The sequence below is a fragment of the Drosophila novamexicana genome, unplaced genomic scaffold (genome assembly GCF_003285875.2).
Source record: "Drosophila novamexicana strain 15010-1031.04,08,12 unplaced genomic scaffold, DnovRS2.1 tig00004549-arrow-arrow-pilon, whole genome shotgun sequence".
NCBI classification, from domain to species: Eukaryota; Metazoa; Arthropoda; class Insecta; order Diptera; family Drosophilidae; genus Drosophila; species Drosophila novamexicana.
In genome coordinates, this window is record NW_020825047.1 from 239,136 (window position 1) to 266,993 (window position 27,858).

Below are 27,858 nucleotides of genomic sequence, written 5' to 3' on the forward strand. Positions count from 1 at the left end.
CCAACAAAAGCGCACGAACATTTTGTGGCCACAAATCCGAGACGATAAGAAAATAAGTAACACGGGCAAAACATAGGAGAGCGCAGCAGGAGAGAAATGAAACACACACACACTCGCACACATACACACACACACACACGCACACACACACACACACGAAAGACAAAAGAAATAGCTGAACTATTGCTGGAAAGGTTCGAAAACCCGAGTCTGGACAGCGTCAGCAGCAAAAGTATTTAGTAATTACGTCAGGCGCGTGTGGAAGAGGGACGGGCGGCGCACAGCTAGGTGAAAATTGCATTAGGTCAATTTTATTTTTTGTTTTTTTTTTTTTGGCCCGGTGACTTGCTTTTTTTTTCCTTGTGCTGTAATATCGTGAGCATGCGAGGCTATAACAAAACATACCGGGGCCCCATAAGCTGAGCCGATTTTGGCGCATTAACGGGCCGCGAGGGCGGGACGGCGTTAAATACCCTTACGAAAATATCACACACGAAAACTTTAGCACTCAGCTTATTAGAAAACTATTTACCTGTGGGTTGCCAAAAGGTCATCTGCCACAGCTGCAGTTGTGGGCTTAAATTCTTTAATAGGTATTTGGGTATATAAGAGATTTTCTTTTTCCTTAAAAATTTACTGATTTCATGTTCAGTGTAGGAGAGTTAAAAGACAAATGCTTTAATTTAATTTATTGCGATCCAATTCTTGAGAAAATTGCCCTTATATCAATCCCCAAATCCCCAAAAAGTTGAAAAAGTTGGGGAAACTATGTAAACGAGAATGAAAGGCTATCTTCGGCACGCCGAAGATCTAATACCCTTGCAGACCCAACCTTTTCATAATGCTTATAGTGCTTTTGCACAGGGAAAATAGTTAATACCGAGTCAAGATATTTTGATAAGCAAAATGTTTTTTCATACAACAACTTAATTTTCGACCGATCGTTCCTATGGCAGCTATATGATATAGTGGTCCGATCCAGCTGGTTTTCACATATGTGCTGCGTGCAACAGAAAGAGAGACTTCTGCAAAGTTTCATTAAGATATCTTTAAAACTGAGGGACTAGTTCGCATAGAAACAGACAGACGGACAGACGGTCAGACGGACAATCGTATATGGCTATGTCGACTCGGCTGTTGATGCTGATCAAGAATATATATACTTTATGGGGTCGGAGATGTCTTCTTCTTTGCGTTACACATTTCACGACAAAATTATAATACCCTGTGCAAGGGTATACAAAAATCAAGCTTATGTGATATGTCTTAAAATTAAAAAAAATTTTATTTTTGGTTGAAATATCCGTTCACTTAAAATTAAACATAACTGAACCTAATGACTATAATATATGCCAGTGCATTCTTTTAAAACAAATATGAAATATATTAACAAAAAGAAAATCTGTTAATCAACATGTCAATACATGAAAAATATATAATCAAAATACTTTATGAGATGCTAACATTCTGTTTCCACTATAATCAACATTTGTAACATTTACAAACTTCACATTCTGCGATTCCATTAGTAAGTGTCTGCGGCCGGTAACATATGCATTTGATTTACCTCAACGCCGCAAAGTTTTCCTTCCAAAAGTCAAACAATACCTCGAAGTATGGACTCCATTTAATGGACTCTGCGAGATTTGGCCAGCTTCTAATGCTTAAAACTGTGGGATAATAGGCCGAATACTATAAAAACATTTTTTTGAAATGTGAAAAATGTGGCTTCTTATGGAAAAACGAGCATATTTCACATTGGCAAGAAATGTTGATAATGGAATTGGGCTATTAAAAATCACGAATCTAAAAAGCCAAACGTAGTTACAATTAGGAATATTTTTAAATTTTTATTTTTATATATCTTAAAAAACTGATAAGCTGTAAAAAAAAGTTCAAGCAAATATAAAATTTGAATACTCCGAAAATAGTTGTAAAATATAATGAATTAATACAAATCTATATTCAAAAAAATTTATCGGACAAGGAATATATTTTAAGAAATATATTTAAATTTATTTGAATAAGATTTGCATTTATCCAACTATAAATGCAAAATATAATATAAACATAAATAAATAAAAATAAATATTAAAAAAAAAAATAGACCAACTGGGCAATTCGTCTGCCAATTGTGTGACCCAAATACCCATCGGTTCGTAAATAATTCCCAAATGGCCAAAGCTAAATTCTATTTCAAGTGAAGCGCATTTCTTATTATGCAACTTGTTGGGTAAGCATTATGTGAGCCCCAAGAATTCGAGCATGAAAATTTATCCCAGCGCGTCTCGTCTAGCAGCTCGGACTCAGACCCGGATGAGAGTACACGCTTTCTGCATAGGAGAAAAGTAATTTTATTAAAACAATGAAGCAAGCAGCGTAAACTGATAAGCGTTTCACATATGCTGCTTCTTCCTTCTGGCAGACTAGGTCGGTTCGGGGGGTGGGTGGTAGTTGGTGCTTTGTGCGGTTGTGTAATATTTTGTGTGGCATATGAAACGCTTAAGTATCTCTAGTGTTTAAATATTTTATCATGTTCTTTGTAAAAGGCAAAACGTATTAGGTTGTTTATTGTTTTTTATTCTTGTGCATTTATTTAAGGCTAATATAATGCAAATCCCTGTCGTATGTTAAGAGCATATTTTACCTGAAAAGCCTTTGTATATTTGCCTACAATATCTAAATAAAAATAACTGAGATGTGTATCAGATTATGTTTTTTTCTCTCTCTCTCTTTCACTTAACAAAAATATTTTTAACAATTTCTGGAATTTTCCTTACACAAACACACACATTTTGTTGTTGTCCAATGACTGTCAAATTAAAAGACAATTTCCAAACGTAATTGTTACAATTTCTTAAATCAAATAGAATTTTTGATATTCATGCGAGCTTTTAAGTTAAATACTCGTTGTTTCGGTTCTCAATTGAAGTGAAATGGAAAATAGCAAAATTTTTCTCTCAACAAAAATCAATTACCCAAATCTGAAATTAAACAGTTTTTTAAAGTAGAAAAATCCCTTAAATTCCATACAAAAATCTTTATAGCTAAAAATGCTTTTAGAATCCGACTTTAAATTTAAATTCCGTCAAGTCCTTGAGCCACAGAGAGTAGAATTATTTTGCCTTGCATTTGAAATGTTGTGGAAATCAAATATTTAGTTGCCCGCAAATAAAACTGTGTCACGGCAGCTGTCAAAAACAAAAGCCCCAAAAATATTAGTTGAATAGAAATTCACGAATTGCCTGTAACTGAAATGTAATTAAATTTACTGGTGGAATATGGTTTTCTCTTTTTTTCATTTGGCGCCGTAGACATGTCTGGGCTCTGGCCACACTGCCACTGACATTATGATGGCCCAATGACAGCTATTTGCAAATCAAACATGAGCACCGATTACGTATAAATCAATTGATTGCCAATGCGTTTTGATTGCCAGCCAAATGCCAACTGCCAACAGCTAACAGCCAACAGAAAAACGGCTAAAAAACTTGTCCCTCGCACGCGATGACAATTCGAGTGGGGCGGGACCTTTGGCTGGGATTGTGGCGCCCAAGTTGTACGCCCCCCGACTGCACCTACAAATAGATGGCATTGATTTTGTGTGTGTTTGGCTGTCGAAGTATTTGCTTCATTTCATATATTAATATCCGAAATGCACTCAATTGTGTTTTATTGTCTAGAAATCAGACAGGTTTTAACCGCTCGGCTTGTGGTTTGGTTTGTGGGCTTGTAGCCAGAAACCAAATCAATTGAAATTGCAAATTAGCGCTAAATTTAAATTTGTGGGCACTCACGAGTAGCAAGTGCATTCGGGAATATTTGAATTTGAATATATCTAAATGGAAAATTTCACAAATTAAATTTGTTAATAAATAAAATCAAATTGGTAAGCAGTATAGTTGATCCATAGTTAGCTTTAAGCTTCTCAGCCTTTGCAAAGACAAAAACTTATATATTTATTTAATTATTTTTACATAATATCTATATAATATTCGTTAGTATGCCTCATTTATCTGGTCGCCAAAATATTCTATTCATCAAGACAGAATTGAATCTGTACAGAAAGAATTCTTGTTATTTATTGTTTAAATTGGGAACCTCGTGTGCGGCTACCGTCAATCCGCAGTAGGCTTCTGATGATTAATCTCCCTTCTTTAATTAATCGGAGAACCATGCTTGATATTCATATTGATTCATTAGTGAATTACGTGTGATATCACCTGTTCTTCTCTCTATCTCTACTAGACTTACACGAAATTATACACCCTTGCCTTGCATAAACCATTCTGTGTTGATCAAAGCAAGTATTATATAATTCTGCTCGGAGTCTACTCTTCCTCTGTCCGCCTCATCGACAAGATGAAATATATATAATCGATAAATTTCAGCGAAGTCGTGAACAGGTACGCAACTGGATCACAACTAGGTGTCCCAAGCGGCTCTCTCGACATAGTAGTCTGATTAGTGTACTCACTTAAATTGCAATAAGACCTTTTGCAAGTAAACTCTCACAATGTCATATATTCCAAATTATTTAGCGAGTACTTCGCGACTTGTATCGTACGTGAGACGACTCCTCCTCATCGGTCGGTTGGGCGGGAGGTGGCATGAGCCCAATGCATCGGGAATAAAATATATGTATAAGCTTAAAATTGAAATTTTTGTCCGAGCTGGTTTCTCTTTAAGCTTAAGCACTTACACAAAAATGAAACGCTTTGGCCATATTTCATAACGATAAAAACTATTACACAGCATAGATTGGCGGGCACTTGGGCCAGGCGACCTCTGCCACCGCTTGCGTGGCAGTATTACCCCAATTTTCTTTATTATCTGCTCGGGGTGCCCTGCCACTGGCCCTGGGTTGGCATTATGCGACAGGCAGCACGCGTAATTTTTAATTTACCATGGCATAAATCGCATAAAACTGTCACAGTCACTAAAAGCAAAGAGCAACAGCCCGATCTGCTGCTCGAACTCCTGCCGGGGCTGGGCACAAATTATGTTGGCGCACACACACTGAGAAGGGTGTCGAAAGTCAATGGGGAGCCCAAAAGCAGTTCAAGACGAAGGCGACCGACCACGTCGAGCCCAACTCGAGCCAAACAAAACTTCAAAACAAAACAAAGTAACGCAGCGGGTGGTAATTTTGCCTCAGTGTCTGTCTCTCTGTCTGTCTCTCTGGCGGCGTGTTCGTCCTTTTTGCCAGGATGCCATTCGGGCTGGCATTAATAAGTAAATCTTCAGCATGTGACGGCTATCAGTGGCACTTCCGCAACAATCCACCGACACACACACACACACACACACACACACACACATACACAAACATCCTCCCCTCGGCAACAATTCAAGCTATTTATATTTTATCTTGTCGTCGTCGTCGTTGTCGTTGTCGTTGTCGCTGAACGAGAACTTCTCTAAAGTTCCGCTACGTTCTCAAATGAAGTTGCCAGGGAATCTAACTGTAAGTTTCCCATGTCTGGATATGCCGCAGATTGTAGCAGTGTGTGTGCGAGCTTGTGTGTGCATTTGTGTATGTGCTGTGTGTGTGTGTGTTGTCACGGCCGGAAGTTGCAATTCCTGGCTCAATGCCTATAAATTTAACTTAGCCTTTTGCAGAACTTCTTGTGCTGCCATTTGCGGCTTGTCCTTACAGGACATGCAAACTCTTGGCCTAAACACTCAACAGTTCGACTAAAGCTTTCCCAGCTAAGCATTTGTTTAATTAGATGAGCTCTTTGTATACACAATGTTGACATGATTCACTTCTATTTGTTGGGCCTAAAATTTAGTTTGCAATATATATAAATTTCAAAAATCTTTTTTACTTTTCCAAAATGAACAAAATGCTCCAAATTTAAATATTTTTAGGTATATTTTCTAAAATTTGTGCTTATTCTATATTCAAACGGAAAGCAAATAACAAATATATTTTTATTATATAAAATATTTAAGGCAAAACGAGTTTAGAGAATTTTCATTGTTATTGAATCACTTAGTTTCATACGAAACAAAAAAAAATTTATATGATGAAAAGGAATTAAAACCAAAATAATATAATTAATAATTATATTAATGCTGGTTTTGGTGAACTTACATTTTTTAAGTATTTAATGGACCGCACCAGGTAATTAAATATTTAAAAATATATATTATGGATAAATTAAACGAAAATAAATAAAATATCAAAATTATATAATTCATAAAATAATTAAAACATTGTACTTTTAAGCATTATTTTTAAATATTTTATCAAAATTAAATTTGCAATTAACTAAAAGGAAACTGTTTTATATGTTGAATATTTGCAAAGCATTTGCTAGAAATTGCATGACTTTACTTGTCCAAGGGTATGTATTAGGTGTGGAAAATAATTTAGTTTTTAACAAAAATATTTTATTTATGATATTCAAGGTTATTGTGCGAAATTCCTAAAATTCCAGTCGGCAAAAACTTCACGAGACTATTCTTTTTCGACTGACAAATATTCAAATAAACTTCTGTTTTTTTTCTTTTAACATTGCGCACAGGAAAGAAAATTTAATAAATATGTATATAAAGTATTACTTCTAAAAAAGGTAAAGTACAAAATAAACAAAATAAAAATACAGAACACAACGTTTTTTCAGCCTTTTAATTTAATATATTAGACTTATTAAAATTGTAAAAATGTTCATATTTGAATTTCACTTTGTTTGGCTGTCTAAAGTTAGTCCTAGGAACACGAAGTTGTTTGCGCATAATTAAGGTTAGTTACTAACAATAAACCCACCTCCCGGAGGCCCCCTCCTCCACTCCCTTAAACGACCACAGTTTTCCGTGGCAAACGAGCTTTTAACACGTTGTGTTCGGTTGTGGCAAATTGTTTAATTTTCTTTATGTGAAAAAGGAACTGCGCAAATTTAACAAATCCGCAAATATTGTTGAACCTAGTCAGAATGCCCAAAGGAGGAGGGGGTGGCGTACAAGTTGTGGGCGTGCCCGTAGGTGTAAAGGGTATAAATTTGCAGATGTGCAGAACGGTTGGCGACCAGCCGAAAACACGCTGCCATTGCAAATTCTCTATCGAAAGGAATGCAAAAGAGTGTAAAATCCCGAAAGCAATGCACACAGAGCTTGGATTTGTGTATGGGTGTGCATGTGTGTCTGTGTGGGTGTGTGTGTGTGCTTGAGCATGTGTATGTGCGTGTGTGTGGGTGTATGTGGGGCAGTGCTTGTGAGTTGAAAATGGATAATAAAAAGCTCATTGCAACAAATTCTTGCGCAATTTTCAGTGTTAGATTAGAAACGCTTCAAAGTGGTGGGAGGAAGGGGTGAGAGGAGGGGGGTTGGGCTTAACAGCTGAGACAAGGTGCTGCAACACGAAGCGATGTTCACTTTTTACCGCGTTAGCCTAAACCTGACATGTCATTCTCTTAAATACCCTAAAAGAGGGAATTTAAGCTGATAAAAAGACATTTCGCAGCCAATATAGGGTATATATCAGGAAGAATATATAATATATAAAAATAATAATGTAAAGTATATTCTTTCTGATATTTACCCTAAATGAGCTGCGAAATGTCATCTTCTGACATCTGTTTATTTAGATATCATTATTATTGAAGGCTACATGGCATGGCTTTATTAAGTCAGCTCTTCTTCTTGAAATGACTTGGACTATATCAAATTTATAAATATATTTAACTAGCTGGCTTGCGGTCCGGGGCCCAATTTATTTTTTATATATAACTTTGTTTTTATATATTTCAATATTTAAAATATTCAAAAAAAGGCAAACAGTATATATACTTAAATATAACTATATATCTATCTATATCTATCTATTTCTATACATACGAGTCAATCTGATTGGATTCCTCTTTTATAAAAATTATATATCTTACTTTGTGTTAACAACATTTTATTTATTTAAGCTAAATTTAATTAAAAATGTCTGCGGCTGGTGAATATTGCATATGGAAAACCTTGTAGCTATAGGAATTGGGCTGAAATAAATTCAAATAATGAATAATATATGAATAAAAACACAAACAACATCTTACACACAACGAGCTACTTTATGATTTGATTATCATAATAACAAATTATTGAGAATTTAATTTCTGTATCAAAACAACTTTTTGGTTTTCTGTTCAGCTTAACAAAACTCATCAAGAACAAAATAATGATATTGAAAGCACCCAAAATCAGACTTCTATATATGACAGCTCCAATAAGTTGTTGTTTGTGTCTGTATTAACAAGTTTGCAGAGTATTTAATCTTCCACAATTTGTGAATTAAATTCTGCTAGTTCTTTTTTTCTTTTGTGGGTCATGTTTAGTGTCTCTTGCTTTCAGTTGTTTGATTCCTTGCACTTTTTTATAGTCCAGGCGCTCCATTTATTTTATTTTAAAATTTTGGACTCTTTTTTTAGCTGCTTCCGTATATTTTTTTTATTTGTTCACTTTTTCGCTTTTTCAACGTTGCTTTACACGCTGCTTGGCACTTGTTCGCTTTGCGTGGGGGTTTTATGAGCTTAGTTGGCGATTTAGCGATGCTTTTCTTATTTAGTTTTTATATAAATGGCCAGGGTTGCTGGCAACCCCACGCGAGTATCTTGTAGATACGCCAGCGTTTATTTCGGTGTAAATGAGTTTTTGAATGAAAGTGTGAAGAAGTTCTCAAAAGATTTGCAATGTTTCTTAATTGTGTTCAATTGAAACTGTTCGTTTTGACTGACTAACTGACTGACTGACTGACTGACTGACTGACTGACTGACTGACTGACTGACTGACTGACTGACTGACTGACTGACTGACTGACTGACTGACTGACTGACTGACTGACTGACTGACTGACTGACTGACTGACTGACTGACTGACTGACTGACTGACTGACTGACTGACTGACTGACTAACTGACTCACTGACTGCCTAACGGACAGGCCTGTTCGGTTTTCGAACTGTGGAAAATTGGTAGACAGACGTTTGGTTATCATTGGGCATTGAATTCATTGTCAAATTCTTGATAAAAATGCACGTTAAATGGGACTCGTGTGTTTTGTACCCTTGTGAGAGGGTATTATAATTCGGTCTCAAAATGTGTAACGCACGGAAGTGTCATCTCCGACCTCATGAATTGTATATATCAGTATTAATAATCGTGTCGAACCTAGTCAGTATGCGAACTAGTCTGTCATTTTTTAATCTCTCCCTCTTTCTGTTGTAAGGAATACATACGTCAGAAATGGCTGGATTGGACAGCTATATCACTTTTAAAGTAGTTGCTTGTTTGGAAAACTATTGTGTTTTTCAAGTTTGCTCGAAAACTAAGTTCTTGTATGTCAACATATTCTGTTTACCAAGATAGTTTTAAGTAAATGAACAAGTACTATTTATTTTCTCGAAGTTCAACCTACTTCACGAGAGACATATTTAATTGACAAAATCTTTGTTAAATGTCAAAATTCGATAAGCAAATGACATTTAAATGTAGCTTCGGCTTGGCCAGCTGAAAGCCATGCCCGCTTTGCCTGTCTATGACCAACAACTATTTCAAAAACACCCTCGAAAATGGCATACTAGAAATTTTGGTGTTTTGGCAGCTGTTTTAAGTGCCGGATCCGTTTGCAATTAAGACCGAAATGCATTTAATTTAATGTCAAAACCAACAGCGGCTGACAATGTGACTGCGTCTGGCTGTTGCTCGGTTCCAGTGTCAGGCGTCAGTCCGGGAAAACCCGGAAAATGTGCCATTAAACAGCAAACAAGAAGAACAACAACAACCCGCACAGTCGCTCTTAAAGAAACACACAAAATGCACGAGGGTTTTGCGCGCTTAAATTTCATAATCCGCACAAAGCAATAAGTCAGGACATCAATGTCCTGCCCCCCCTCCCCCCTCCTTCCACGACCCCGCAGGCTCCAACTACCCAGCAGCACCCAACTTTAGCTTCATTCCTGCGGCTGCCATTTTCAATGGCTCCAACGAGGCGGCAAAGACAACCAAAAGGGGGTCGTACTGAAGAGAGGGGGCAGGGCGAAAGCGAGACTCATCAACTTGTTCGCAATTTCGAGTTGGCAACGCTAAAAATGCATGAAATGAATGAAAAGCGTGTGTGTGCGAGTGTGTGTGTGTGTTTGAGCAGCGCAAACAAACTGTGCAGAAAGCGCGCAGGAAATAAAGCTGCAGTCGCAGTTGCCGTCGCAGTCGCCGAAAAAAACTGACATCCAAATGCATTAAGCAAAAATTGTCAACAATTTTTCAGTCACCCTCGCAACTGGAACTCACCCTCTCCCTAACCCTCGCCCTTGCCTGCGCCCCGGCCATCACCCACGGACAGCAGCATCCCAGACGCGACGGCGTCAAGTCTGCTTGAATAAACAGTCGTGGTTCTACGGGTGGCGGGGATGCGGCATGCAGTGCCCGACTCCTCTGCTGACAAAGTCAGTGAGTCAGCAGCAGACGGTTGGTTGCTGAATAGTTATGAAAAGAAAAAAATCAAAAATAATTTGTATATGTAATAATAGTGAGCAGCACAAAGGTTCTAATTTACATATTGTTTATTTAATAAAAATAATTTAAAAGTGTTATATTTATATATGCAATTGGGCTTCAATTCGCTTTACAAGCTGTTTCTGTATTAATTCCACATTCGGTTTGTAAAGAACAACGGCAAAAATAAAGCCGAAAAATGCATACATACATACATATGTATGTCTGCATGTGTATAGTGCCTGTGCAAGGCGAAAGCATTGTGGATCGTGTGATCTATGTTCTCATCGTATTAGTGCAAATACAGGCATAAGCTTTTTTTGCGATGATTGAGTCTGTGCGCGTCTCTCGTGCTGATCGGTTTTTTTTCGTATATGCTAATAAAAATAATTTTCTTACAATTTCCAAAAAAATAATATTTAATCCCATTATATATTATTATTGATATTATTTCATAACCAACGGCCGGTAATATTTCCAAGACAATGTTAATACTAGAGTGGGGATTTCTAGTTGAATTTGCTGAATAAGTTCACTCGTTCATTTTCTGGCCGTGAACTAAATCGGTCAGTTAGTTCACTCGTTCAGCTATTCAGTCGGTCATGAACGATGAATTCTGCTGAGCTATTCAGTCGATCATGTACTATTCGCTTAGTTATGCAGTCAAATCAAAAGTGAAATTAACATCCCGCTATCTTTTATGTTTATCAAGAACTGAACATCTCAACAGAATGTATAGTTCAGGAACGGTTCAGCTGCTGAGTTGCATACAACGTTCATGACCGACTGAACGAGTATCAAGAATGTATAGTTCATGACCGACTGAATAGCTGAACAAGTGAACTAAATGACCGATTTAGATCACTAATCACTGAATAAGTTCAGTAGTTCATTTTAATGACCCGTTCAACCGAACTTTGTCTGAACTACACGACACAACTCTAGTTAATACCAAGAAATGCACATCGTTTTTTTAAGTGAGCACCACATTTTTTCTAGTGAACAGTATCAAAGTGAATTTTAATCATTAACATAAGTTTCACCACAAAGAAGAATCCAGGCAGCTCCGTTTTAATTCTGCTACAACAAATTAACAAATTGTTAAGTAAATGTAAGTTAAAAAAATAAAAAAAATATGTATGCATTTGTATAACTGTAGCATATGTGTGTGTGTGCGTGTGTGTGTGTGTCGTCTGTATGCACGGATCAGCGAACTTGCGTAAGTCTTTACTCAACGAGTGGACATTATGCGCTGCAGCTACTTAGAAAGGGGGTAATTCATTCATTTGGGTATAATGCTTAGCAGCGACCACAGTGCAGAACGTGAGTGAGGAGTTAAATTTGTGTGTGATCCAATTTGGCAACGAAAGGTCCGTGCTTAAAGTGACGGGTTAGTCTGTGTCCGTCTGCTCTGCTGATCTCTATTAGATTATTAAAATTTTATTGTGAAAATTCCAATGACTCACCCAAAACATATGTCGGAACCGGCTTGATCGGACCACTATATCATATGGCTGCCATAGGAGCGATCGATCGGATACGAGGCTCTTGTATGAATAACATTGTTTTTTTTTTAAATAAACAGATTAACCAGATTAGATACGGGAAAAGCATTATGGGCATTAAAAAGGAAAAGGTTCGGTCTGCAAGGGTATTTTCTTTTCTTTTTTTAATAAAATTGAATTGCTGTTATGACTGTTAATAGAGGCGGTTGCAAATAGTGCGGGAACTATTTTTTTTTTTTAGTTAAATTATTTTGATGGGTGCTAAAGCAAACGAGATCGTAGCGCGAGCTGCCTTTGGCGTTGATAGAAGAGGTTTTAGGGTATCCTCTAGTCGGGAAAACTAACTAGAAAGAACAATCAAGTTAATAGTATAAAACAATATATATTCATCTGTATTTCTGTAATCTGTAAATGTGTGTGTGTGCGTATACGCGGATCAGCACGCTGGGAAAAAGCTTTCACTCAATGAGTGGACAACATGTTTTGAGTGGTCTGCAGGTACTTAACAGCGGAGGTTGTCGTTCGATCAAGGGGCGTAGGGGTAATTCACATATTGAGAGAGAGCTGAGAGAGCCTATGCGAGCAGCGGACAGAGTGGAGAGCGTAGGTGAGAAGTTAAATTTCTGTGTGCTCTATGTTGTCAATGTATTAGTGTGAATGCTGGCCTAGCTTAGACCTGTGCTTAATGTAACGAGTTAGTCTGCGCCCGTCTGCTCTGCTCATCGGGGTTCTGAGTAACAATAATTAACCACACCTGTTCTTTGCTGCTGTATCAAGTTCTATTAAAAAAGTATTTGCAATATTCTGATAAACTAATAATATTTAATAACACAGTAAAACTCGGCTGAGCAGCTTCATGTTCTGTTTTGTCAGCATGTATGTTTTCTCCGTTATAAAGTGAACCTGAAGCTCGAATATGTATGTATGTAGCAAATGAAACCTTTCATGTGGAACAGCTGGTAAAATAAAATACAGTTAATTAAATCTGAAATAAGAGGATAATTGCTTGTTCTTGTGAATGTAAGCAATATTTTTCGTGTCACGAAACTATACAATTATTATGACTTGACACGACACGTGCGCATCTCTAGCGCATGCACTCGATTGAATAATGACTGCTTCACAAAGTATGCGCCTGTCAGCCGTTGACACTAATAGTGTTGGAAAATGCGGCAGTGTGGGTCACTATGTGTTTTTATGGGGGTGGCTTCTGCTGTTGCTGCTGCTGCTGCTGTTATCTGCAGCACCCGCATCGAGTTACACTTTGATGCGATTTTACATTTTTAATGGCTCAAATGTCACGACAAATTATGATGTATTTGGCGCCAGTGGAGCCAGACACCAAAAACCAACTCCAAACAAGTGTGAAATGGCAGCTGGCGATAACGTCAGAAGAGCCCCTCAACCACCCCTCCTCTGCCCCTGGCATTGCACCTGCTTTGACTGCAGTCGGGCCGCCCGCCTGCTAATAGAAAATTTAAATGCCATGTCCCGGTAACTGGCGACTGGCAACTGTTGCCCAAGTGAAACTTAATGTTCTGCAACAATCTAAGCAAAGTTCATAAACTTGCCCTGGCCAAAGTTTCAAAAACTTATAGCTGCCTTAATTTTTTTCTATTTTATGTATACATAGAATATAGGGAATATAAATGTATGTGTATATATATTTGTTGCAAGTTGCTCGTGTAAACAGAGTGGTCAGTGAGGCAAATGTTGGTTCTTAAGAGTTCATGTGGAACGAAATTATGTGGCTGCTGTGGACAGCTTGCAGCAGAGCTGCAACTCAGTGGGAAGTTGGTGAGGGAGGGTGGATAATGAGAGTGTGATCAGGTCAAGTTATTTCACTTCTGGGTTAAGCTTTTTACTTCTTCCTTTTGCACTTTCAAGTTTCAATTAGCTGCACTAAATTTGACTGCAAACTCACTTCCAAAATCTGAGAGAGAAAATTTCATAATTTTGCTAAAAAGTGTCTTGTTACGTGTAGAAAAACTTTGTCCTTGTAAGTTTTATAAAAATAGAGGGAAAAAGAAAAAATTGTTAAAAAATAATGAAAAACTATTATATTATAAAATATGTTGGTAAATCACAATTGCTATTGACAAACTATAATACTAGCGGGTATAACCCGGCCTTGCCCGTGGCACGTATGTTATAAAATCAATGTTCTCCAAAAGCTTTGAAATTGAGTCTTTAAGTTATTTTGTAGAGTTCTGAAAAAAAGTTTGAACCAAATCGGACAAAACTTAAAACTGCATCAAAAAAATCTCTTTACCGAGGATGCTTTGATTCTGCAAAATATGAAAAACGTCTCAAATGATTTTTTTTGGAATAGTGTGAAACACCCCACAAATGCATTTGAACAAAGATCTTTGAAATTGAGTTTATGGCCGATCGGATGGTTAACAAAAAAGTTTCGTACAACATTTATTTGCTTGGGGGATTTTCTTAATAGAAATGAGTGAAAGGGAAAGAGAGTGCAGATGAGAATGAAATAAACTATGATTTTGTTATTAAACTCAATGTAAAAGGTTTACAATATTAAGAAATCGTTTGAAAAGTACTCAAATTAATGTAGTTGGTTTAGTTGGGTTTGCTAAAACTAGCTAAAATAAGAATGAGATAATTTTTTATGCTTTTAAAAATAAGCCACAATCGGTCGCTAATAAAATTAAATAAAATCATTGACATAAATGAACTACAAAATATTATAAATCGAAAGCCTATTTTAAATATGATTTTTATGTTTATTTTTGAGGATTTATTGCTCGCCTCTTACAGCTGGGATTCCCTTGGCCAATCTATTAACTGGTTCATCACATTTGGACACTTTCTGTTTTGGTGTTTGCATGTGTAAATCACATTCGTTGCCGGACATTTGTTTGCCACAGATTGTCTGCCGGGTTGGCTGGCTATATAAAATTTGTCATGCATGTTGCATAAACAAGGATTAAACAAAAGAAGTCACAGAATAAGTCCTATGCCTAACCCACTCGATTGCGCCCCTCAAGCGCAGCACAAGGCAAATATTTGCCGCCGTGTGTCGCCTCGACAAGTTCAGGCTGGCATTTTACTGCCAGAGTGGATGTGTGTGTGTGTGTGTGTGTGGGAGTGTGTGTGTGGGCTGCTTTTTACTTTGTGTGCCACTCACGTTGTGCTCGTTATTCATATTTATTGCACACGTTGCCAGTGCCACCGACACGAGGACGTGAAGGAGGCCTCCAGGAGGACGCCTTCATGAGTCCTGGCAATTGGGAGCTGCAGACAAATGGACGAGTTGCATGTGCATTGTTCCTGCTGCCGCCGCTGTTGTTGTTGTTGTTCTTGTTCTTGTTGTAGGCGTGCAAAAACTTTGCAATTACAGTTATTTGATGGGATTTACACCCACACAAGCACCCACAAGCAATCCTTGGTTGTATAATACGGGTGTGTTTGCCTGTTTGGACATTCATTTGCTGCCGCATTTTTACAGCCTTGACGATGCACTGTCAAGGGCGGTGGGCGGGGCGTGGCCGGCGGTGTCCAAGTAGGAAGCGTAAAGTGGTGTTAAATGACAGGAATTACAAAAGAGGATAGAGTAGGTTTTACAGGTTCTTAATGGAAAAGTGCGAAAGTAAATTTCTGTGGTAGCGAAAGCTAGTTATAAATAATAGTAAATAAATAATTATTTGAGAGTGTGAGAGGGATTGTGAGGAGACATTGAGACGGAGATTAAGAGAGAGACATTGAGAGGGAAATTGAGAGAGGCATTGAGAGAGCGAGATTGAGAGGGAGATTCAGAAGGAGATTGAAAGAGAGAGATTGAGAAGGCGACTGAGATTGAGAGAGAGAGACATTTAAAAGGGAATTGAGAGGGAGATTGAGAGAGAGACATTGAGAGAGAGACATTGAGAGGGAGATTGAGCGGAAGACCGAGAGAGAGATTGAGAGGGAGATTAATAGGGAAATTGAGAGAAAGATTGAGAGAGAGAGATTGAGAGGGATACTGAAATTGAGACGGAGATTGAGAGAGAGGGATTGAGAGAGAGAGATTGGGAAAGAGATTAAGAAGGAGATTGAGAGGGAGACTGAGAGAGATTGAGAGATGGAGCTTGAGAGGGAGACTAAAATTGAGACAGAGATTGAGAGAGAGGGATTGAGAGAGAGAGAGAGATTGAGAGAGAGATTAAGAAGGAGATTGAGAGGGAGATTGAGAAAGAGATTGAGAAAGAGATTGCGAGAGAGTGAGAATTTAAATTGACTTTCAGGCAAAGGAGATATTAATGGAGTGCAAGATGATAATAGAAATAGATTCTGAGCTAAGGTTTATAAATGCATTCGAAAATCGAGTAAACAATTGGAAAGATTTTAAATAAAATATTTAAATGTAACCCCAAGAACAATTACAACCTATTTCTAATCAGTTGATTGTGATTGTAAAAAAAACAAAGCCATTCGCACAATTTTTTTATGGCGTTTTTTATAATCAATTTTTATGAAAATCAACAACGAAGCGTGCTATATTTTTTTAATTCTCATCACACGTAATCATACACAAATCAAAAATACATTTTTTATTGCATATTTTATCAAGCACTGACAATAAACAACAAACAGACAAGCTGTGGGGGGAGGGGGGGAGCAGGGGTGCAGAGGGAAATGTCTCCCTTGTTTTATGCTGATTTATAACGTAGCGACAGGCAGTTAAATTGATGGCCTAAAAATGCGCTGACAATAAACAAGCGTCGACATGTGTACAAATTTCAGCAGCAGACATTCAAAGTACATGCATGAGATATATGAAATAAATATATGAATTATATAATAATCATATGTATATTATTATTATGCTATGAAAATGCTTAGTTAGACATTTGTGAATACGTGAGAAGACTGAATTATTTGTGGACAAAGTTAGAAAGAGAGAAAGAGAGAGAGAGAGTTAAAAAGCTGTCTAATTTAATGCACACTAAATTATGTCTTAATATGAAAGAAGGATTACATGAGAAGGAAATTGTTAAAGTCATTTTTAATTGCTAATTTTGAATAAAACCTTACAAATTGAGACTATGCCTTAAGCTCAAATTAAATTTGTATTACTTATGCATTTATTTATATATTATCTATTGACCAATCGATCAACAAAGTTATGCAACAGCTACCACAGAAAGGGTATCAATATGCGCCAAGCAAACGTCAGATGTGCTTTGGGGAATTGGCGAAAGTCCATAAAATGCTGTTGGGATTTATTTAATAAAGCGCAGAAATAAAACATAAAATGCCCATCATAAATAATTTCGCAAAGCTGTTTAATAAAAACAAAAAAATTAAAATGATAATAAAATGCAAATTGTATATAAAAGAAAATTAAATATGAGAAATACGCGCCCCAAGGATTTGATTGCTTAGTTTGATTTTGTACGCTGTCAGCAAATAAATTAAAAAAAAAATGCCGTGCATATTTATATTTAATTCGAATTTTGCAACTCTTTTTTTTTCGCAGAACTGTCCACGGCGCTGCGCGATGTGCGGGTGCGGGTGCCGCACGCGGTGCGGCGCGGGGAGAAAGCGGTGCTCAAATGCTTCTATGACATCGAGGATGACAGCTTGTACTCGGTTAAATGGTACAAGGGCAGGCGGGAGTTCTACAGATATACGCCCAAAGAAACGCCACCGATGAAGGTTTTTCATTTTCCCGGAGTTAAAGTCAGGGTAAGTTGGTTTAGTTTTTGAAATGGCTATAAAAAATTGAGAGAAACAAATCATATTTTACGTTTTGCACTTTTTACGTATTTTTTAAAAATAATTGCAGAACAAATAATTTTCTATACAAATAGCTTTGTTAGTATTTAAATTTGTGCATAGTTTTTTACATTTTCAATAAATATTTGGTTCAAATCGAATCAAAAAATAAAATACCAAAATAATGAAAACTAAACGCGAAACGCAACAATGTAAAGCATTTGCAATTCGGGCGCTTCGAAGCGACAGTGAAATGCTTCACTTAACCAGGCAGCGGGATAGGCTGGGTCACCATTAGGGGCACCGTTGGGAGGGAGGGGGGCATAGTTCAACGAGCACACAACATTTCAATGCACAATCAAATCAAAACACGGGTTTTAACTTCCGCTTGATGGCAGTTACAGGGCCGGAAAAAAACACATCGTATTTTCGTGGCGCTTCCTTTTTGCAACTCTTGAGTTGTTTTTTATTTTGTCATTTTGCATTTCGGTTTTCTGGTTTGGGCGAACAATATTTTTCAATAAATATTGGCATTTTAAACTTGCCTTACAATTTTCGAAATTATTCAGGCATATGAAAGAAATACATGGGCATTTTATTTATTTTCATTTCCATTTCCATTTCTATTTCTATTTCATGCGACAATGGCAAAAGCAAAAATAAAAATAAATAAATAGTAGCGAACAATTTGCAGTTCATGGAAAAAAATGGCAAATGGAAATGTTTGTGCTCCAATTGCAAAAAAACAAACAATGCGAATATTTAGAAAAATATTATAAAACACGACTCTGGATAGTCCAGAACTATAGAGAATTGTGCGAGTTTTATGTAGCTGACACATCCGTTTAACGAGTTTTGTGCATTTTTTTTGCTCGTTCTATTTAATTAAATGTTTTATGAAGTTTTCGGGCATATGTCATCCGCTGGCCTTAAATATTTATTAATATAAAACTCATCAGAGTGCCAGCTGCCAAATCGGGTCCATAAAACCACTACTGGGATTTCAATATGGCATAATAAAGGCCAGAACATTATTTCTTTTCGATTCAAAATGTGCAGCAGCAAAAAACCATATTTCATTTAACAATTCGCGACACCTTTAGGCATTCGGCACCGCAGAAAAAAATTATATCAATTGAGAAAGTAAACATATATATACATATAAATACATATATTTGGCAAACATAACACACGCGCAGTTTTTTATTATTTAAAATGTTGATGATTTTGAAACATCCCCCAGAATTATTAAATATATATATGTGCATGTATATACAGTACAGTATACAGTATACAAGAGTCAGAGCCATAAACTTGTGGCTTATGAAATGCGCAAAATAAAAACGGCGCAAACATTCGTTGAGATCCGCATAAAGTTGACCAGTTTCAACAATTTTGCAGCCATAACCAGCGGATTGTGTTTTATATTTTTATGTTCTTGTTGTGCGCCCGCTCAATTATTGAGGAAGCTCAACACGAAGCCAACAGCAATCCACGAGATACGTTTGTTGTTGTATATTCATATATATATATATATATATATATATATATAGAGCTGTAGTGTGTATTTTTTTAAACAAATTTATTTCGCTTTTATGTCAGCAGGCACTTCCCATACTCATACTTCCCATGCCCGTGCTAACCCCTTTCCCTCTTCTTCTTTTATTTTCCCAGCGCGCATCCTCGAACGAGAGCCAAGTGGTGCTCGATGCGGTAACAATGCCAACATCCGGTAAATACAGTTGCGAAGTATCTGCGGATGCGCCCTCATTTCATACATTAATAGCGGCCGCCGAATTGGAAGTTATTGGTAAGTGAACAAAAACAAATAAGAAACAAGTAAAACACAAACACAAAGGCACAACAACTGATAAAAATTGCAGTACACGAAAATATTTAAATTGATAGGCTCAATGCTGCTGGGTTGGCTGCAAAACACACACAATCGAATATTAAATAATGTACAAGTGTTTTAATGATATACAACTTAATAAATTAAGCACGGATTGGCTGTTATTCATTTATAAGTATTTTATTATTGCAATTTGTTAATCAAAGTCAATTCCAGCTCGAACAATATTTACACTATGACACAGTCAAAGAGCTTACGATTGTCTTTAGAGAAAACGTAAAAATCTGCTTAAGCTTAGTAATTGCTTAAGATAAATTGTTTACTATAGCAACCAAATATTTACTCCATATGGAGACCCACAAGCTTATCAAAAGGAAAATAAATATTTGCCCCATTCTACAAAAAACAATGTGGGTAACATCCTTACTGCCCAAAAAAATGCTACATTTGTTGCACAGTGTTATAAGCATGCGCTAGACTATGTCAGATAAAAGCCAGACACTTTTCCCATAAAGCAAACATCTTTTGGCATCTTTCTATTCATATTTAATTCTGATATAATAGAGTATCTCATTTGCTAAGCTGTCTGGGTCACAGCAGAGCTCTTAAATGCTTTAAGCTAAAGGCCAGACGATATTTTAAATAAGTTATGCCCATACGTATTTCATATTTAGAGTCAAATTTATTGTGCGTCTACTTAGTTGCCAACAGTTAATCAGTTTTCTTACCAAATTAGACTCTGTTTATGTGAATCTTCTTAAGTCAGTAAAAAATACTCTTTCCCAAGTATCCCTATTCTATCTATCTATCCAATTTGTGTCTGCTCAGGCGCCAGCTATAAAAAAGCTCCTACCTGTGCCACCTTACATACATATGTTCTTCACATAAACTCTAAGGCTATCAAACAATTTGATATTAATTAATTAAATGATGTTCGTAAGTGCCTGCTCGACCGACCATCGATTATGCGATAAGCCTTTGCAACACGAACAGCATTTAATGATGTACGCCACAAATGTTGCAGCCATATCGGCATAATCAGAAAACAAGATAATATATATGGGTGCTGCTCCACTGTGTTTGGCGTTGGCTTGTGGCTGGTCCGATTGCCACAGAAACCAATTCCAAATGCACACAAACATATCAGAAAGGCATACATATGGTCATATAAACATGAAATAGACACGGCCAGAGTTTGCTGAGACGGGCGAGCGGCCAATTTGTGTTGCCCCCACTTTGGCAAAGTCCGTAAACCAATCATCCGCACACACACAAACACAAACACACACACACACACACACACACACACACACACACACACACACACACACACACTCGCTCACACTTGAAGCCAAAAGTTTATTGACCATCTCAAACGTTTTGCCAGTGCATTTTATTTTATTTTTTGTTTGGCTGCTTAAATATCTTCATCTTTAGTTGAAGCCAGCAAATTTGTTTGTATTTTGTCTGCTCGAATACCGCACATTCGAACTAGAAGTTTATTTTTAAGTAACGCCCACATTTGGCTCTGGTGCTCTGGTGTCTAGCATTCGCCTGGTCCCCAATCTCTTGACTTCTGACATCGGCTCAAGTCTGGGTCTGTCGCCTGGCCTGCCCAATTGAACTCGGTCTGGGCATGTCCTGTTCACATATGACAGCCATGCATGGAATTAGACAGTAGTTGCCATCTCATAGCTCTGGTGTTTGACTTGCTGCAAGTTTATGCTCAGCTTTGACTTGTGGCATGAATTGGAATGAGAGAATAGAAAATACTTGGTTTAAGTTCTTTTCTGTTGCGTCTGCATTGAATTCGTCGTTCTATTGAACCACAAGTTCTATTGTACTTGCTTAAAATACTTATGCTACTTGCAAATATCAAGCACAATTTTATTGCTCAAACAGTTGACTGCTAGCTGGAGTTTGGTCGACGCTAGGATTCAAATGTCAAAGCAATTGTAAGCTATTTAATACTCAAATAATAGCTAGTGCGTTGGCAATAAATCTCGATTTAAAAATAACTCAAAACTAGTTCAACACTTCTGATTAAACTGCTCCATAATATGCTTCGCTATAAAGAAGTAGTTTAATAGTACAAGCTTTCATAATAGTTGGTTCAAGATCGAATCAACACGGGCTTAAAACTGGTTCAAAGCGGATTCAAGCCCTATTATGAGCAGGTCTCAATCTTGTTTAAAACTGACTCAAGTGTGTCTTAAAACTAGTTAAAATTGTTTAAAAACAGGCTCAAATATTGTTTTAACATTAAGAGACTACTATTAAACCGATGAAGCGCCACTCAGGACTAGATCAACCCATGTCTGAAATCAGTTCCAGCACTACTCCATAAAAGCTAAGAACTGGAACCATGCCAATCCCATAGCTATCAGCCCAGTGTAACTTGAGGTCTAAGTGACTTTAAGGTTAATAATAATTTGAGCCGGCAAGCCAGTTCAAAGCAATTGAAAATGTTTTCATGATTCCGCACGGTTCCAGCTTGCAGAACCCAACCCCAGTTAACAACGAATGATTTCTGTCATTTTCACAACCAAAATGCACGGCTCAATCATAACTGCGGCAAAGGGCTCTGTGCTATGCGTAGGTTTACAAAAGCATTTCAATTATAGACTGCGAAACCGCACGGATCAGAACTCGACTGTCATTACGCAAAATGTCGAAATGTCGACATGAATACGCAGACAACAACAACAATAACAACAGCAACAGCAACAAAAACAAAATAAAAACAGCAACGAATTGGAGGCCTTCAAATAGCCAGACATGCAGGAGCTCTGGGCATTCGGACAATGCTTGGTGGGATACTACGTGAAAACTATAGTGACAGTCGATGGCCAAAATGCAGGTCAATCTCCAGAGCCGAACTGCCAAACTTACAGTCATCTCTCTCTCCCTCTCTCCTTCTCTGTCACACTTTCTCACACTCAAACATTGCATTTACAGAGACGCCGCACAATGCACCATTCATAACCGGAATCCGGCCCAGATATCGGGTCGGCGACATATTGCGGGGCAATTGCACATCGCGACATTCCCGGCCGGCGGCCAATCTCACATGGACGGTGAATAATGAAGAGGTGAGTCGCAAATTATGCAAACACAATTTTCTTGTTTTTAAGCGCGGCATGCCTGTGTGTAATTTATGCGTGTGCCTGTGTGTGTTAGCCCTGTAATTACCAGGCAACACACACACTGGCTCCGATCAGCATCTGTTATGCCACGCCCCATCCATTACTCGCTCTATTTTCGGATCTAATAATTTAGCGTGTTTTATGCACGCGCGCACCGGACATAATAATGCGGCAAAACGACATTGGAAAACTCCTCAGTTGCCAAACGAAATTTTCACAGTTTTCATTTTTAGTTACGCCCACCAAAACAATGCACGACCAATGCACAGGGGGCGTGTCTCACGGTTTGGCTTTTTGTTTGGTTTACGGTTTACGGCTCCGACTAATTTGCCATTTGTGCGCCAAAATGTATGCAATGCTATTTTTCAGATTGCAACGCAGCTGTTTTTCGTAGCTCATTTAAATAACTTGAATGTCTGCGCATAATGAAGTGAATGTTTGGTATAATAGTCCTATATGATCTAGAAAGTGGGATGAAACTTGCGCTGATTTGTTGGAAGTATTACGCTATTTGTGTTTGAAAGATGAAATGAGCCAAAGCAAATGGTTTGCATAAATCAAAGCCCCAACTCCTGAAACGATTGTTGTAATTTTAAATAAAAATAAAAACGAGAATAAAAGGCTATCTTCGGCACGCCGAAGATCTAATACCCTTGCAGACCCAACCTTTTCATAATGCTTATAGTGCTTTGTCCGTATCTAGGACAAATATATGATATAGTAGTCCGATGTAAATAAGATTTTGCTAAAATGAAGGGAGCATAGTGAAATCTTTAAACGCCGTGTTTAATTAAAATATCTTGAATGACAAAAAGTTTTCCATACAACAACTTAGTTTTCGACCGATCGTTCCTATGGCAGCTATATGATATAGTAGTCCGATCCAGCGGTTTTTGACATATGTGCTGCGTGCAAAAGAAAGAGGTACTTCTGCAAAGTTTCATAAAGATAGCTTAAATATTGAGAGACTAGTTCGCATAGAAGAAGACAGACGGACATGGCTCTATCGACTCGGCTGTTGATGCTGATCAAGAATATTTATACTTTATGGGGTCGGAGATGTCTCCTTCTATGCGTTACACATTTCACGACAAAATTATAATACCCTCTGCAAGAGTATAAAAAGTAGGCTACATATTTAATTAAATAATCATATAAAATTGGGCATGTATGTATTTCTAGATTTAGCCTTTTATATTGTTTATATTGTATCAAAATATTTCTAGCCAGATCTAAAACTGTAAAATAGACTTTGAACATGGGATTGAATGTTGAACGTATTGTTACGATTTGCTTCAAATATTCATAATGCGTTGCTAAGTAAATACTCGAAGAGAAGCATTTATTTCCATACATTTTCTACAACATAATTTTTGACTCTACTTTATTACAAATCTCTTTCGCTTTTGTACATTTTGATTCTTTCTGTCTTCTATCTTTATATATCATAAAAGATTTATATAGTTTGGCACACATTTAAATACCATAGCTCTCTTTATTTTAGCTGTTGGTGTCCTAGCAACTGTCTGATGCTTTAACTAAGATTGTATTTGCTTCGGCCACTTCGTAGCTTACAATTTAAATAGCTAACACAAATTATATTACAAGGACTCTGATCCACTTATTCTACAATGTAATTGCAAGGCAGTCCTTAATTGGGTAAACATATTGTTAAAACAATTTCAAGATCTTAGTGGAATACAAAGCTATGCTGAAAGCAGAAAGGTTTAGTTAGTTTCTGAGTGCCGAAGACTAAATACCCTGCTAAATGGTTTAACAAAATAGTATACAGGATATGTAAAGTAATAACTAAATTTTCCATGAATTTGATTTAGTTCTATATTCGTTTTTCTTTTGTTTTTTAATTGATTAAAATATTTAATTAATTCAGTGAGAATTCTACGATAAAGTAATACGATTGTTAATAGATTTTATATACTCTGAGAGCGTATAGCAGAAAAAAAAACTTGTATATATATTTTTTGTAAACAAGAAATTTTTGTGAAAAAGAAAAATTGTTTCATACTTTCCGTTTAGCTATTTTGACTGTTAAGCTGCTCAGTAATATATTATGGATGATCAATTCTTCTAAATATATTATATGCTTACATTTTCTTGCAGTGCATCCATATTTTAGCGCCATTTTCTATTTAATTGTTTGTGGCTTTATTGCTTAAGCACATTTTAAGCGTTACATTGCTGGGAGCTTGGGGCACAGGGCAGCCAGCGGGGGCTGTTGGGAGCTGTGCACTTGCAATCAATCGACTACGGCGAACCCCAATAAGCAACGCAATCCTGACCCACGAATTGCACGTGAAGCGCCTTTTCAGCTGCCAGCGCGCAATTGCGGTTTGCCAATGTGTGTGTGTGTAAGTGTGTCCATGAGTGTGAGTGTGAGTGTGGCTGAGCGTGCTTTGTTTAGCCGCTAACGTTTCCGTCCTTTGTTGTTGTTGTTGTTGTTGTTGTTTCCGCTATTATGCGCCATCAATGAGCATTGTTTGCCATGGACTGAAGCTCAAATTGCCCCAACTGTCGACGTGTGAGCGTGTGAGTGGTCGTGTGTGTCGCTATCTCCCTTTCTCTTCTCTTCTTCTCTCCCTCTTGCTCTCTCTCTCTCTGTCTCTCTCTCTGTGTGCGTGTGTGTGCTTCGGTAAGCTAATTATTTAGTTGGCTGCGTTTATTATATGATTTGCCATCCGTTACGCCTTGTAGCAGAACTTTATGCCAAATTAAACATTAGGTAAACTGTTTAAAAAAGAAATAGGATCTTTGCCTTACAAGCAGCTCGAGTGAACTTGGGCGTATGATATTTTAAGTGGAATATGTACTTTCTAGATACATGTGATATAGTAAAGGTTGCTCGACCAAGCAAGATTTTGATTTATAATTAAATTAACAAATAATAAAACAAATAACAGCATTACATAATTACCTACATTACTATAAAATTGGAGAACTTTTAATACCAAAAGGCCATACTTTTTCTCACAGGAAAATAAGAAAATGAAAAGGACATTTTTAATTAATAAAAATATTTATTCTCTAGTTGCATATTATTGAAGATCGGACTACAAAATTTGATTATTTATCTTGCAGGTTAATCCCTCACATGTGCGACATCATAAAATACTGCGGGATGCGCGCAACGATATGGAAACTGCAATTGTGGGCATTCACTTCGTGGTTACTGATCAGCACTTTGATAATGGCAAACTGAAGGTGAAATATAGTTTATATATTTATATACATATATATGAGTACTAATAGTACCCACTGCAGAACTGATTTAATGAGTAATTGTTGTGTTAAACAGCTCCGCTGCAGTGCTCAGCTGCATGATGTGTATTGGAAGACGACGGAAAAGACCATATTGGAGGCGGATCCGTTTGGCAAATATGGCGGCAATGGCGCCAATGGGAATCGCGTGAGTGCCGATGAGATATATGACCAGTATACGCTGCACGAGGATGAACAATTTCACAGCAAGAAGAACAGTTACCTGACACAGCTGCAGGGTAAGTTGTTTTGACAGCCAATTAGTGTGCACATACACATAAACGTCTCCATGGAGACAAAAGACAACAACAACAGCAACAGTAGCAGATACAACAACAACAACAGCAACAACGAAAGAGTACATCGCCTGCATTTTTCTATTTCTCGCTAGACTTTCTCTTTCATTTTGTACCCTCAGGCGAAGAAGACGATGTCGCCGATGGTTTAGAGGATGGCGGCGCGGCCTGGCGCGGTGTCAGCTCGTCGGCGTCCAGTCTTCAAACTGTGGCAGCAAATGCTGCAACTGCAACTGGAACGCTGTTGGCGCTGCTCAGCTGGTCGCTGGCCGGGCAATTAGTGTCGCAGCTGTTGCAGATTACAAAGCACAGGCCCATGCGGGAGGGCACATACAAAACGCAGCAGCAGCAGCAGCAGCAGGTGGACGAACCGGAGCAGAGGCAACGCCTGCGGGCGCATAACTGCACGAGCAAAGGATGCAGCAGATGCAGCAGGCAATTAACATGATTCAATTGTCACGTAATTCTTGTGCCACACTTCAGGGAGGGTCAAAAGGCAGCAGGCGGAGATGCACCAGCGGCAGCAGCAGCAGCAGAGGCAGGCAGCAAAGTAGGCTTCAGCCCTAGGCAACAGCAAGTAACTGCTAAATGTATCTAAAATATTTACACCCAAATACACAGACACCAGTTTCAGCTAGCTCAAAGTAACTTCAAAGGCATTCAAAACTAACAACAAAAATTGTGCAGATACATTTGTATTCATTTCTTTTTTCTAAAAAAAAAGCCAAAAATTTAAAAAAAAAAAACTTTAATTTATCGATAGGTTTCGATAAGCAAACTGATTATTTTCTTTGCCGAGCCGAGCCAATAAGCCTGTTACTTGCCTACATACCTAAACGGAACCACTTGCGAACTGGTTCTTTTTCTGATTTATACACTATAAAATATAAACGATAAAGAGTTGAAGAAAATGTTGTGCTAAGCTTTTCACTTTATTTCTCTACAATTAATTACACACATATATATATATATATATATAAATATATATATTTGTATAACGAAAGTAAAAATTATTTATATATGCGTATATAAATGATGGATATTTATATGTACCACATAAAGTTGTATACATTCATACATATAATCGTATATGTATTATGCCTAATTGTAATTTCAACACACACACATACACACAAACCCAAAACGAGTAAAAAATAAAGAAGAGCAATTAAGTTATAAGTATATAAATACACCTATGTATGTAATATCATATATATATATATATATATATATATATATATATATATATATATATATATATAATTGTATATAATATAAAAACAAAACCAAAAAAAAAAGGAAAACGTAAATTGTATAATTGATAAGTATTTACGGTAGATAATCAAAAATAAAACGAGCGACAAAAAAAGACAATTTTTAAAAATGTGTAATCTATTTGCATAAGGATGTTCCCAAATTCGGGTAAGTAAAGTAAAGGTTCGTACATGTAAAGCTGAGTTTATTTCATCGCATAATGTTCATTATTGTTACTAGAAAACTCCACATAAAAGTTTTTTTTTTATTAAATATATTTTTTATACCCTGAACCCATTAAAAATGGGTATAAGGGTATATTGTGTTTG

At 37.2% G+C, this 27,858-nt stretch overlaps 1 protein-coding gene across 1 annotated transcript in view; it reads left to right on the forward strand.

Moving 5' to 3' along the window:
- LOC115769254 overlaps positions 1-26,988 on the forward strand; it is a 64,513-nt gene extending 37,525 nt beyond the window's left edge. Inside the window, exons 3-8 of the mRNA XM_030713965.1 lie at positions 17,467-17,675; positions 19,380-19,515; positions 22,516-22,649; positions 25,800-25,922; positions 26,017-26,218; positions 26,398-26,988. Coding sequence (XP_030569825.1) covers positions 17,467-17,675; positions 19,380-19,515; positions 22,516-22,649; positions 25,800-25,922; positions 26,017-26,218; positions 26,398-26,723 — 1,130 coding nt within the window. The 3' untranslated portion in view covers positions 26,724-26,988. The remainder of the gene's footprint in view (positions 1-17,466; positions 17,676-19,379; positions 19,516-22,515; positions 22,650-25,799; positions 25,923-26,016; positions 26,219-26,397) is intronic.
- The last annotated feature ends 870 nt before the right edge of the window (positions 26,989-27,858 follow it).